This window comes from Electrophorus electricus, chromosome 4, assembly GCF_041902795.1.
Source record: "Electrophorus electricus isolate QZ-2024a chromosome 4, ASM4190279v1, whole genome shotgun sequence".
NCBI lineage: Eukaryota > Metazoa > Chordata > Actinopteri > Gymnotiformes > Gymnotidae > Electrophorus > Electrophorus electricus.
In genome coordinates this window covers 22,542,501-22,554,793 of record NC_137500.1, presented here as the reverse complement: position 1 = coordinate 22,554,793, position 12,293 = coordinate 22,542,501, and the positions used below count along the sequence as shown (strand labels likewise).

Below are 12,293 nucleotides of genomic sequence, written 5' to 3'. Positions count from 1 at the left end.
GGAGAACAGCAACAAAAAGAAATGAACCACTGGTTTAAAAAAAGCAGGCACAAAACTGGAAGAGTCCTCGGACAAACAAAACAAAGAAAGGACAAATGTGCTATTCTCTGAAGATAATGGACTGTGCTCAAAAGAAATATGTTGCACTACTCTTTGCTTTATGAATGACTAAAAGCACACTGTTTTGCTATCCTCCAACCAGTGGGTTCTTGGAGGAAGGACTCATTTGTAACTAGCACAAAGCTGCTTTTCTTGCTGGTATGTACCCAGGAGGATTGTGGAAAAGAAAGCCTTTCTTGTCTTGTGGATAGAGCCCAATGCTTTCCTTGTTCCTGGGGGGATTTGGTTAGAGAACCCAGGGGAACTGTTGGTAAAAAAAAATGTACTCGCCTCATGATGTTCAGGATTAAGTAGAAAGGCTCCACATGACACAGATCCCCCCACTGGCAGAGGACATTGTCTTTATAACTAAGTTCAGTTTAATCAAAAAGCTTTATTGCCATTTAACGACTGTATCGGTAAAGCCAAGGTACTGGCAGTACTACAGACAATAATAATGAGTAATGGTATTCATGAAGTATTCAAAGATATTCATGAGTTTACAATGAAATAGTGAAGCATGTGCAGAACACATAAATGAGTGTCCATGACACACTGAGGTCTTCCTTCCAGCAAAGCTCAGTGCTAAACACTTCAGAAGGCATCTGCTGTGTCTGAGAATACAGGCAGCCGGAAGGAAGGTAGCAATTAACGAACGCCACAAAGAAATCAAACCCTAGGACCTACAAACCTTCTAAAAATTTGAACAGCACAAGACTTGCTACAGTGTTCTACTGTCACGAAATGTAAGCTTTGTAATCGCCATGACTTTCCTATCAGTACCTCCCCCAGACAAACTTCACCTTGGGTCTCCATGGCAAATGTGACAATACTCAGGGAGATTAGGAAGAAGCCTAACTGCACTGATAAGAAGCAAAACAATTTAGGGTGTGTGTATATGTGTTGTTAAAGAGTAAGTGTATGTTATACATGTGACGTTGGAGGCGCAGAGGAAGCGAGACGCGATGTCAAGCTGATATGCTGTTTATTTTCCATGGCAATGAAAGCAAACGGAAAAAGAAGTCACATTCAATCTCTGGGATATAAGTAGCATTGCACCAATGGGCACTCGTGGTTACGGCTGTGAATGCGCAGCATTTTCCCTAAGCACCTGTAGGAATATATATATAGGGACACATATAATGGGGATCAGGTGTCTCTCATTAAAAAAACAGGTGACTGAGAGCGGGGCAGGTAAGTGGTACCGTCCCTATCTGTAACGGGCTTGTCCCTTCCAGTATGGGACCGGCCTACCGTGACAGACCCCGCCAGTCTCCTGGAACGTGGCCAACCCTGCTAGCGCGGGGCAGGCTTAAGTGGGTACAGCCTATGGAAGGAGGTGAGGAGGTTGGGGTCCAAAATCTGGGAGGCGGGGAGCCAACTACGCTCTTCTGGGCCATACCCCTCCCAGTCCATGAGGTATTGCAGTTCCTTCCTTCTCCTCTGGGAATCTAGCAGGGTCTGCAGTTTGTAAGCTGGAGCCCCTTCCACCTCCAGAGGTGGAGGTGGGTCACCCAAGGAACTGCCCTCCACGGTGAGGGGGCCTTCCGTCACGGGCTTCAGTGCCAACACATAAATGGCCCGGGATGCCCTACTGCTCCCCGTTAGGCCAATCTTGTAGGTCATCTCATTAATCTTGACTGTGATGGTGTACAGGCCTTCATACCTTGCAGCTTGCTTGCTAGTAGTGCCAGCGCGGCTGCCCTTGGTTGTGACCCACACCTTTTGTCCAGGTGCATATTGTGGGGTTTCCCTGCGTCGCCGATCCGCTTTCCTCTTGTAAGCCTTGATCGCCTTACGTAGTCGCTGATGCATCTCCTCCCAAATCTTTTTGCTCTCTTTACACCACTTTTCCCAGCAGTTCCTTCCAGACACGAGACGTGAACGGAGGGCCTCGGTCCGAAATGATGTCTTCAGGTAACCCAAACTGCCTGAAGACCTGGCGGATCAGTAGATCGGCTGTCTCCAGCGCGGTGGGCAGGGCCACCAAAGGGATGAACCAGACCATGTTGGAGAACCTGTCGACTATGGGCAGGATAACGGGGTTGCCCTCTGAGACAGGTAAGTCAGTAACAAAGTCTATGGCTATGGGACCATGAACAGAGGTGGGTAGGAAGAGGGAGTAGCTTACCTGCAGGTGGAATGCGTGGTATTTTGCTGCAGGTACAGTCTGCGCAAGAAGCCACATACCTCACCACATCCTTGTTCATCACAGGCCACCAATAGCGAAACCCTATCAGCTGTGCTGTGCGGGTAGCACCCGGGTGTCCCGTTCCCACCGATATATGTACCCGCATAACGAGTGAGCCCCGATGCTTAGGCAGTACGTAAAGGTGATTGGGTGGACACTGCGGATGTGGGTTGGCTGCCTCTAGTTGATCGGTCTAAATCTCATTCTAAAGATGCCAGAAAGCATGAGGAGGATAGAACAGGTTCCGAACTTGCCGAACAGGCCTCCGAGTTGTATTGCCGGGAGAGCACGCCCGCCCTGGCGTTTTTCCCACAGGCCGTTAGGTGACATGGATCCTGAACCTGGAAATAAAGATTGACCACCAGGCTTGTCAAGCATTTAGCCTTTTGGTGGTCTGGAGATGCTCCAGGTTTTTGTGGCCGCTGAACACAGTGCTAGGCTCCCTCAAGCCGATGCCTCCACTCCTTGAAAGCAAGTTTCATTGCTAGTAAACAGGTGACTGAGAGCAGGGCAGGTAAGTGGTACGGTCCCTATCTGGAATGGGCATGTCCCTCCCGGTATGGGACCAGCCTGCTGTGACAATACATATAAAACATTTAAGGGAATTTATATGAAACTTCCAGAGTTCCATCCATGTGATCCATGTCAATAAACTTTAATTTTCTCTTAAATTTCTAAGTGTGTGTGTGTGTGTGTGTGTGTGGTTGCTTGCTTTCTCATGTTCCTGAACTGAAGAGAATCACCATCCCTTAAATTACATGGCAACATCCTTGAATAGTCATCGTCATCACACTATGTATGTACCGTCCTGCTAAACATTACTTTCTTGTAAGTGTATAGTGACTAGGTGTATATTGTCCTGTTAAGCATGACTTTATTCTATCCTTACTGTGTATATATTGTCCTCTAGATTGCTTCTCTAGCAATATGCACTTTCCATGTACTAGTTTACATTTTCCTCTCTGTGTATTCATTTGCATTCACTCTGTGCAGGTGGAACCATGCCTTCTAGCCTCTGGAACTGTGGTATCTTGTTTGTCTTGTTCCTGTGCTGAGTTTGTGTTTTGTCAGTGGACGTATTTTATATCAGCATTCAGGTAGTCTGCATTTTACATACAGCTAAAGAGCTTGCAGTGCGGTTCAGCTGAAAGCAGCACAGCTCACCTCGAGACAAACTGTGAAGAGCAGGAGTGCGATTTCATGGTTCTGACCTCGTCTCTGCCTCCTGAAATGGAAAGAAATGAGACCGACATTGATCCAAACAGCTCAAGCCAAGAGAGACATGCCCCTAGATCTGCTATGATGATAACATACATGTTCAAGAAGTTCAACCAGTTCGGTCATTTCTGTATTTAACACTATAGGACATATTTATGTCTGTCTTATAATCTAATTAAACAAAGTATGTTTAATAGAATATTACGGCTATTTATTGAGCTTTTTACTGTTTTAATGATGCTTAATTAATCTTTCCAGGCTAAAGTTACTTGGTTTGAATGTTAACATCTTTTTTATCCAGTTTAGAAGCTATTTTAAATGATCAGGTATTAAAACATGGGTTTAAGTGGTGATTCAAATTGTTTACCTTGTCAAACGAAGGCCTTTATATACGGCTACTGCCATCCTCTCAGCTCTGAGGTCAAAGGTCAGTCTGGGTCATTTAGAAGTCATGTTTTGGCACACCCTTTAGTGGACTAAAACACTGGCACATGACCAAAAGTGGGAAATAAGAGCAAAAAACAGCAAGCAGAAAAAAAAGAAACCCCAAAATACTAATTCCAAAAAGCCCTGGCGGACAATATTAGCTATATATTGCTCTTAAATTGGCAGAGAAACATCATACGGTCAGTTACATTAATGTCACATTTGGCCAATGCATTAGGATAGTATCCACAAAGCCTAACACATTTATATTGTCATGTAAGATACAAACCGATATTAACAATAATAAGCCACTGTTGAAGATACATCATGATAAATATTCATGATAGTTTATTCATAATAAGAATTTGGTATAGTACTCCACATAACTATGTGTCATCAGTCATGATAAAATATGAATGTGTTATGAATACACATACAATGTATTATGAGCAATATATGTACAGCTATATATGTAATATTTAAACTCAGTTTCAAAAATTTTCCGGTAATATATCTTAGCATCTTTAATAGTATCACATTGTAAAGACACGTAATTATATATTTTTTTGTTTTCACTTTTTTATATTCAATATTAATTTGTTTTATTAAATATCTACACTGAGTAAAAGCATTTACACTTGAGGTGATGTTAGTTTATATTACATGGCTTTACAATATGTCAGCAGTAATAAACTGTTCTCTCAAACACAGTGGGTTTTTTTTCCAAAAAAGTTTATTTTATCATGAACCAAGAAGTAGATTAAAGGGCTTACACAAGCTTAGGATGATTCCACTCAAAAGAAAGGTTTTGGAAAAATTTTAGCCACCACAATGAATTTAATTTCAGTCACTTTTTAAACTTTATGAGACATTTGTAAAAAGATACAGGGGGCGCAAAAACAACATTCAGGTGACACAGTGGATTGGGAGGTTTTAAGAAACTCTGCAGAAACTTCTAGGGGTTTGTAGGGAATAACCATTAACAATACGACACTAATTAATTCACTTTAGTTTATTTGTATTATTTTTCCATTATTAGAAAAAAATAAAATAAAGTCATTCTTTCTTTACGTAGCAGCTCTTAGACGAAGGCCTAGAGCCCTTTGCTCAGAACATTTTTGCGTTTTCTTTAATCTAACATACTTTATTTAACTCCTTGGCTAATTACCAGTTTAGAGCACAGGAAAACACACAAACACACACACACACACACACAGGCACGCACGCACGCACGCACCCACTCACACACACATGCACGCAAGCAAGCACGCACACACACATATATGCCTACCCACACATGTGTCTGCTCACACACTGCAAAGTTCATAAGTTCCCAAGGACTGGATTTTTAAATAACTGCTTTAGAATAATTGTTAATACAGTGGATGACATTGAAATATGTAGATGCCAATATACATGTACTTGCAAAAGTATTCTCCTGGAGCTGTTGCAAATTTTAATAAGCAGTATTTTCATGCAAAGCACACATGGCTATAAAAATGAAGGTGAACTGGAGGCATAACAAATGAAGGCTGAAAGTTTTTAAAAAAAGGGTTGATCTTGCCATTGCTATATAAAGTATGAGGCTGGCTTATCTTATGAAAGCCTGTCCTTACCCTTTATTTCTCTAAACCTGAAGCAAGTATGCTGTGGTGTTTTTAAGCTAATTGAGGACAAAGTTCTCAAATTTCACTGATTTGGGGAGGTATGCAAATATAACACCGGGATCAGATGACCTACCGGGCCCTCTTAATAATCACAAAATGCCCCCCCCCCCCCCCCCACATGCCTGAAAGAATTCAGGAAGTGAAGGCATGTGCAGGAAAGGGCAGAATTCATTACGATAAGGATAGAGTACAACACGGGCCACCGGCCGGGGTGGATGGACACCATGACAGACCTCTAGATTGCTAGGAAGCTTATATCGCTCGAGCATAATCTGTGCAGTTGAAGTAGTCCTTATGCTGTGTGGGAGGGCCCTACCGTGACAGGGATGGTAGCGAGGAAATCTCTCTTCAGTAGATGCTGGGTCTCTGGGTTTAAGTTTACTAGTCTAATCAGCAAGGGGCACATGCCAAAAACAGGCTGGATGCTCACTGTCCAGCAGCACTCAGTCCAACCCCGAGAGCAGCGCTTCACTGTGGTGTTCGTATGTTTATGCGGGCGGTTCAGGAGATGTCAAAGGCAAGGTGTTGAACACTTCGGATTTAAGTGCTACTTCGGATTTAAGCGCTATATTTTATTTCTGAAATTATTGTTTCATCTATTGCTTCGATATGATAGTGCTGTATAAATGTATGTGGGGGAAAAAAAATGTTTGTAAGCATAATCTGCAATGTCACAAATTAGGAAGCGTTTCCCAGGGGTGGAATACTTGTGCAAGCAACATCACGCTATAAGAACATGTTCCTCAGCTGGGCTTTAAATGACTTAAAAAAGAACCATGAACCTGGGTTGCCAACCAGCCATCCAATCAGCATCATTTTATTATTATTATTATTATTATTATTATTATTATTATTATATTTAATTTATTTAAATTACATTTATATATACATATATGAAGCTCTTTGCTGATGTTACCTCAGTCCAAAACATCCTGCTTCAATACATCTTTTACTACAGGTACACTGCAATTACTCATCTGGAAACTTCTTTATATATATATATATATATATATATATATATATATATATATATATATATATATATATATATATAATTTGCAGCACAGCACATTTGTTATTTGTTGTCTGAACCTATAACAGACAGCGAAAGTGGTAGTAGACACATGCAGAAACACGTGCAATTGGATCAGGACAGAAGGTGTCAGTATGGTGCTGGATCCTTCTGAACCAGACGATCCCGCGTGCTTGGACCTGGCTTTTACCTGACGCCTACTGTCCCACTTGCTATTATTTTGCTCAACTAATCGGCTTTGCTATTTATCAGTTCTGATTAAGCTTGACTACTGTAGATTACACTGCGTGTTGCTGAATCCATGAAAAACACCACTAGTTCAACGAGGCTAACTAGGCCAACCTAACTTGGATGGCGTGTCGCTAATGCGGGAAACAGAGAACAGAGTGAGGGGTTTTACAGGCTCAGCATGCACAAGTACAGTCTCTGAGTCTGTCTGACTCTTTAAGACCCCGGTTACAGTTTCTGTCACCCCAAGAATCAATTCATTCTCTTTCTTTTTTTTTACTGAGTGACACTTTGGCCTACCTGTGTTTTATTTTTAGTTAGTGTGTATGAATTTTAATGTTCAATTGCACGCGCAGAACATGTCTGTGCAGAAAGAAAGGAAAAAGAAAACCTAATAGAAATGTTCATGAGAGTTTTTGCCAATGAGAAAATTCCATATATTTATTAACTGTTTTCATTTTTAAAAGCCATGTGTAAATGTATGAATGGTTGGCAACCCTACCGTGGATGATTTAAAGGGTCAACCAAAATTAGACAAAACAATTCAACCACTCCCCCTGTCTCCCATGTTTAAGAATCAAATGATTTTGTAGTGTTTTAATGACATGCTCCCATAAGCCCTTTAATGCTAAGGAACACTGCATTACAAAAAAAAAGAAGTAACACAATATGTGCATCAAGATCTTTTTTTTTCCATTTTGTTTTTTCATTTCTCTTGGTAAGTTTTTCATTAAAGGCAGAATTTACAAGGGACACACTGAAGCTCGTCACTCATTAAAAGAAACAAAAATAGGGTATATAGAAACGTACCTGGCTAAATCTAAATACCTAACACCTGAAAGTTACACCACCTTCTACCTGCTAAGACCCACCCCCAAACATTTCAGCACTGGTGTAGAAGAATTCTGATTGGTTACCTACTTTACACATAGCTCTGATCGTAGGCTGAGTTATTTTGCAAAGAGGCCAAGCCCTGTGGTACCCAGAGCTTACCAGCATCAACTGAACATCTCCCATGAATTGATTTTCCAATTGAACCCATTTCTCTGTGCTGCTTTGTGGGCTTTTTTTGTGGTTTTGGTTGGGTTTGTTTTTTTGAAAAAAGGAGCAGGGAAGTGGGTTGGTTCGGGGGGTTGGGGGTGTCCATAGAAAATCCATTACTTGGAAATGATCAGGCAGGTGTGATGGACTTCAGAGTTCAGTATCGGGAGTAGGGTTGATCTCTGTACACTCCTTTGGTTGTCCTCGCCGGGGGCGCCTTGTTGCGGCTGTTGGTCCACTCCTCCTGGCCTGAGCGGGTTGAAACAAATGTCAAAGGTCACCAAAAAGGTCTGAAACTTCAGATGGTAAGATGTTAGGAGTGCCTAGGCTCTCTCCTGTAGGCTCTGCAGTGGAGCATCAAGCCCAGCACCCTTTGCATCAAACCCAGCACATTGAGCATCAAACCCGGTACCCTGAGCATCAAGCCCGGTACCCTGCGCATCAAACCCAGCACACTGAGCATCAAACCCGGTACCCTGAGCATCAAACCCAGCACACTGAGCATCAAGCCCGGTACCCTGAGCATCAAACCCAGCACACTGAGCATCAAGCCCGGTACCCTGAGCATCAAACCCAGCACACTGAGCATCAAGCCCGGTACCCTGAGCATCAAACCCAGCACACTGAGCATCAAGCCCGGTACCCTGAGCATCAAACCCAGCACACTGTATGGTAGCGATCTTTCATGGAAGCGTCTGACTCCACGGCAGGGGGGGGGGGGGCGGAGACAAACGGGTGGGGGATTCGGAAGCTGATAAGGACTCATTATTACAGTTTAAGTGATATAAAACATCACAGTCTACATGGTTTGGAAGCATAGACATTATACTTCACTATAATGAAGTATGTTCAACAGAGGACTATTCTTAACAATTAAACCAGTAATTCAGTCCAGTACCAGAGTCGATCCATTCGTGAAGAACGAGCCTCAATGAATTAGGACTAAGATTTAAGTTCCATTTAATTTCAAATGCACATTGTATTATGTAAATATCATTTTACTATATATACTGAGCACACATATATTTTAAAACTAAATACTCTCGTTAAAGGTTAGGTATGCCCACTTTACATCTAATGTCCACTGTAGATAGACACGACTCCTAGCATCAACTTTCCCTAGTTTGTGTTGTCTGAAATGCATCACATAGCACCTACGCCGCTGATAATAGATGACGGCCTTCCCATCGAATCTGTCCTTCACCCAAGCAAAGGCTGCGCTTCTTTGATCAGCATACTAGAACAAACAGCACCTTGAAAGGCGTTATCGTAGTGCTCGCCCCCTGGTGGCCTGGAGTCAGCACTTCTTTACGCCCGTCGGCGCAGATGATCGAAAGGGCTGGCGACAGGTGCCTTTTCGGCTTCTGTGCTCATCTAACGCGCCTACCCTTTCTGAGCTGAACTTCATGACTGATGGGCTTTAATTAGAGAGCCGTCAGTTCACCGCTAGCACGCGCTCTCTTTAGAAGAGAGAAAGGCTTCGATCACACTAACCTTGCATTTAGACAGAACAAGAGTGCACGTGTCTGCTGGTTAATCTCAGAGAGTCTCCTTTGAACTGTCAAGCTGTCTGGTCTTTAGACAATCCAAAGGAAATGCTATTAAGAAGGTCTATAAGCGTGTGTGTGTGTGTTTGTCAGTGTACGATGGTGGTTGTGGTGGGGTTGCTGAAATGGAAGCACACAAATGATTGCAGTCTCAAAGGATATGTGGCTCGTTTGCAAACAGTTCTAAAGGAGCTGTGCCATTTTAAAAGAATTTTTTACAATGTCCCTCTGTGCCAGTATTTAAGAATCTTTTTTTACTACTGTATATCACATCTTTATTTATTATTCACCCCTGGAGAGAGAGAGAGAGAGCTTGCAACTGTACATAATACAGTAAAACACACTGTACAGCACCAAACGGAAAACTATTCAAATTCCTTAGCTTTTGGAAGTCTGGATAAATCGCTTCAGCTTAAATGCTAACGCAGGCTGGACCTGGCAGACGTAACGGTGATAGGTAGCCGTATCACAACAATGCGGAAGTCTTATCTTCTTGCTCCAGGCTGTGGTGAACCTCGTGCGTACGGCACACCGGCTAGCGGGGGTGCCCGGGGTCTCCCCCCTGCTCCTCCGCCCCAGCACCCTGGCAGAAGGTTGCTGGACCATGATTCAGGGCCGCCAGTGTACCGAGCTATTTCTTGCAATCATAAGCACCGCTGTTATGTCTTTATTTCTGTTTCACACCTTTACTTTATATCAGCTGCTCCACCACTCTAATGAGCAGAGAGTAGATTATAATGCTTGCAGCTTGGCTGCGGGTCATGCAGTTTCCCGAGTGCCTTGCGTCGTGCTAGCGACTGTGTTCAAACAAACTGTGGTGTTAAAGGAATATTCCACCGGTAAACTTAAAACAATATATTTTCCTCAGTGTTCAAAACCATTTAAAATGATTTTATAGTGTATATTTATTTCTCACATGCTTAGTTTTAAAGACGAGGCAAAAATGACTTTTAATTACCATCTAAAGGGTATTATCTGATGCGATTCTGCCCTGGGCATGTTGCATGTTGCGGGACAGTTTTTGAATGTCCATGTCCAGGTTTCTTTTTCACCTTCCCTTTGTCAGTATCCCAGGATCAAATAAATAGAGCTGTGTCATATGGAAACATTTCTTCCTGGTGGTCAGGCTTGTTTACGTTTTATTGAAAATCACACTTGCAGATGTCGATCCTGTAAGTAAAGGGTCTATTGCTTTAACTATGGGATGCATAGATATGGGCAGAGGGCTACAATTAACTGGAGCTTAACTACTAGCTGTCAAGCTGTAATGATTTACTGTTACTTTTCTGGACAAGCATCTTAGTAAGGGTTATCGCAATAACCCGAGGATGAAATGTTCCTAAACTGTTTTGATGTTTGTGGTTGTAAGTTAATCTTTTTTTTGGAAAAAATCGAAAACAATGCACCAAGTCTATGAGAGTGCATCTATTCTGCATCTATTTATTAAACCGATCACTTGTCAAATAAACATTGTGAAACCATTTTTAATTATCCTCACTGGTGAAAAACTACGGGGTCGAGCTGAAAAACACCCAGATGCTTTTGGGTCTGGTGTCACCGGGAGAGTGCAGAGTGATTACCACTGATTTTGGGGCATTGTAAAACGGCGGTCAGTCGCCGATTGCCATCAGTTTTGCCTCTGTTTGTTGGTTTTGTTGGAATTCAAAAATGTTGGCATGGCAACGATGAACAGGTCCAGCTACTGGATAACACATCCCATGTTTTGAGAGGAGCAGCTGGCTTATAGGGACCTTACAGAGACACATGCGGCTTTAAGGTACCAACAGCAATATGCAGATATTTGGCCCTAGCCACTAGCTCCAAGCCTCTTCCACAGGAAAAGACCAACAAAGACCGACAATCGCAGACATGCGGTTTACACATACAGCCTGTTTGTGATTGCGCTGACTCACTAGAATGTTCTCCTCCATTCATACTAGTTCATTTGGCCAAGGAGATCTTTTTCTAGAGCATTCATGGGTTCCTGGGAGTGGAAGGGCCTTAAAGGAACCTTTCCTCACCAATCAGCTGTCTTCCAACTGGATTACCAGCAGTGCTTTGCTTCAGTGATAACACCGCCAAAACACTGAACCGCACCATTGTTTAAGTCTCCATTATCATAATTCATTCATGTTTGAGGAGAGGACGAAGCACTTACCATATGAGTCGTAGGATTCTCCGCTTAGACCATGGCCGTATTCATAATAGTCGTCTGAACTGAAGACGGAGACAAAGAACAACAGAGAAGGAGAGAGACAGAGAGAGAGACAGATTAATATTATTTATTCACTGTATATATTATGAACTTGACCTTCACTGTTTTTTACAGAAATTATGGTACACTGACTTTTACAGAATTCCCGTTCAAGAGTAAGTGGACTGACTCTGGTACAGAGTCACAGAGCAAGCAAAGATGTTTGGGACTTCAGCACCATGCTACCCAAAAGCACAAAAGGAGAACGCGACACTACTCCCCAAAGTGATGGGACAGCTTCTGCACCAACACTCTCACAAGTACATGCAGTTCTGCTTCTTCTAGTTCTAGATTTTTTTTTTATTATTGTTTTGCACTGAACAGCTGAGGTAAGATCAGACAGTTAGTGTCAGACAATCGCTCTACCTCCTGCTGGCAATTTCCTGCTCAACGTTTTTCCATAACGTTACCGCCATCCTGCCAGCTGGGATGGAGATATATGAGAGGTGGAGGCCTTAATGAAACACAGGGAAAAAAGAAACGAACAAACCCTGAACTGCAGATTTACTCCTCTGTTTCTCTCTTTCACCCAACATTCAGATATTTATAAATAGGAGTGATAGGTCAGTCTTTCAGAGGTCATTCATCA

The 12,293-nt window shown here is 42.6% G+C and overlaps 1 protein-coding gene across 6 annotated transcripts in view; it reads right to left on the bottom strand.

Annotated features, from left to right (window-relative positions):
• khdrbs3 (KH domain containing, RNA binding, signal transduction associated 3) overlaps positions 1-12,293 on the bottom strand; it is a 145,897-nt gene that overhangs the window by 15,606 nt on the left and 117,998 nt on the right. For 3 of the 6 annotated variants that reach the window (XM_035521193.2, XM_081712785.1, XM_027016248.3), the window contains 2 exons: positions 11,609-11,667; positions 4,932-8,152 (listed from right to left, as the gene is read on the bottom strand). In XM_035521193.2, coding sequence (XP_035377086.1) covers positions 8,061-8,152; positions 11,609-11,667 — 151 coding nt within the window. In that variant the 3' untranslated portion in view covers positions 4,932-8,060. Of the gene's footprint in view, positions 1-1,067; positions 2,864-3,439; positions 3,516-4,931; positions 8,153-11,608; positions 11,668-12,293 lie in introns of those variants that run through there. The other 3 variants (XR_003411048.3, XR_003411049.3, XM_081712784.1) reach the window with 3 other exon arrangements.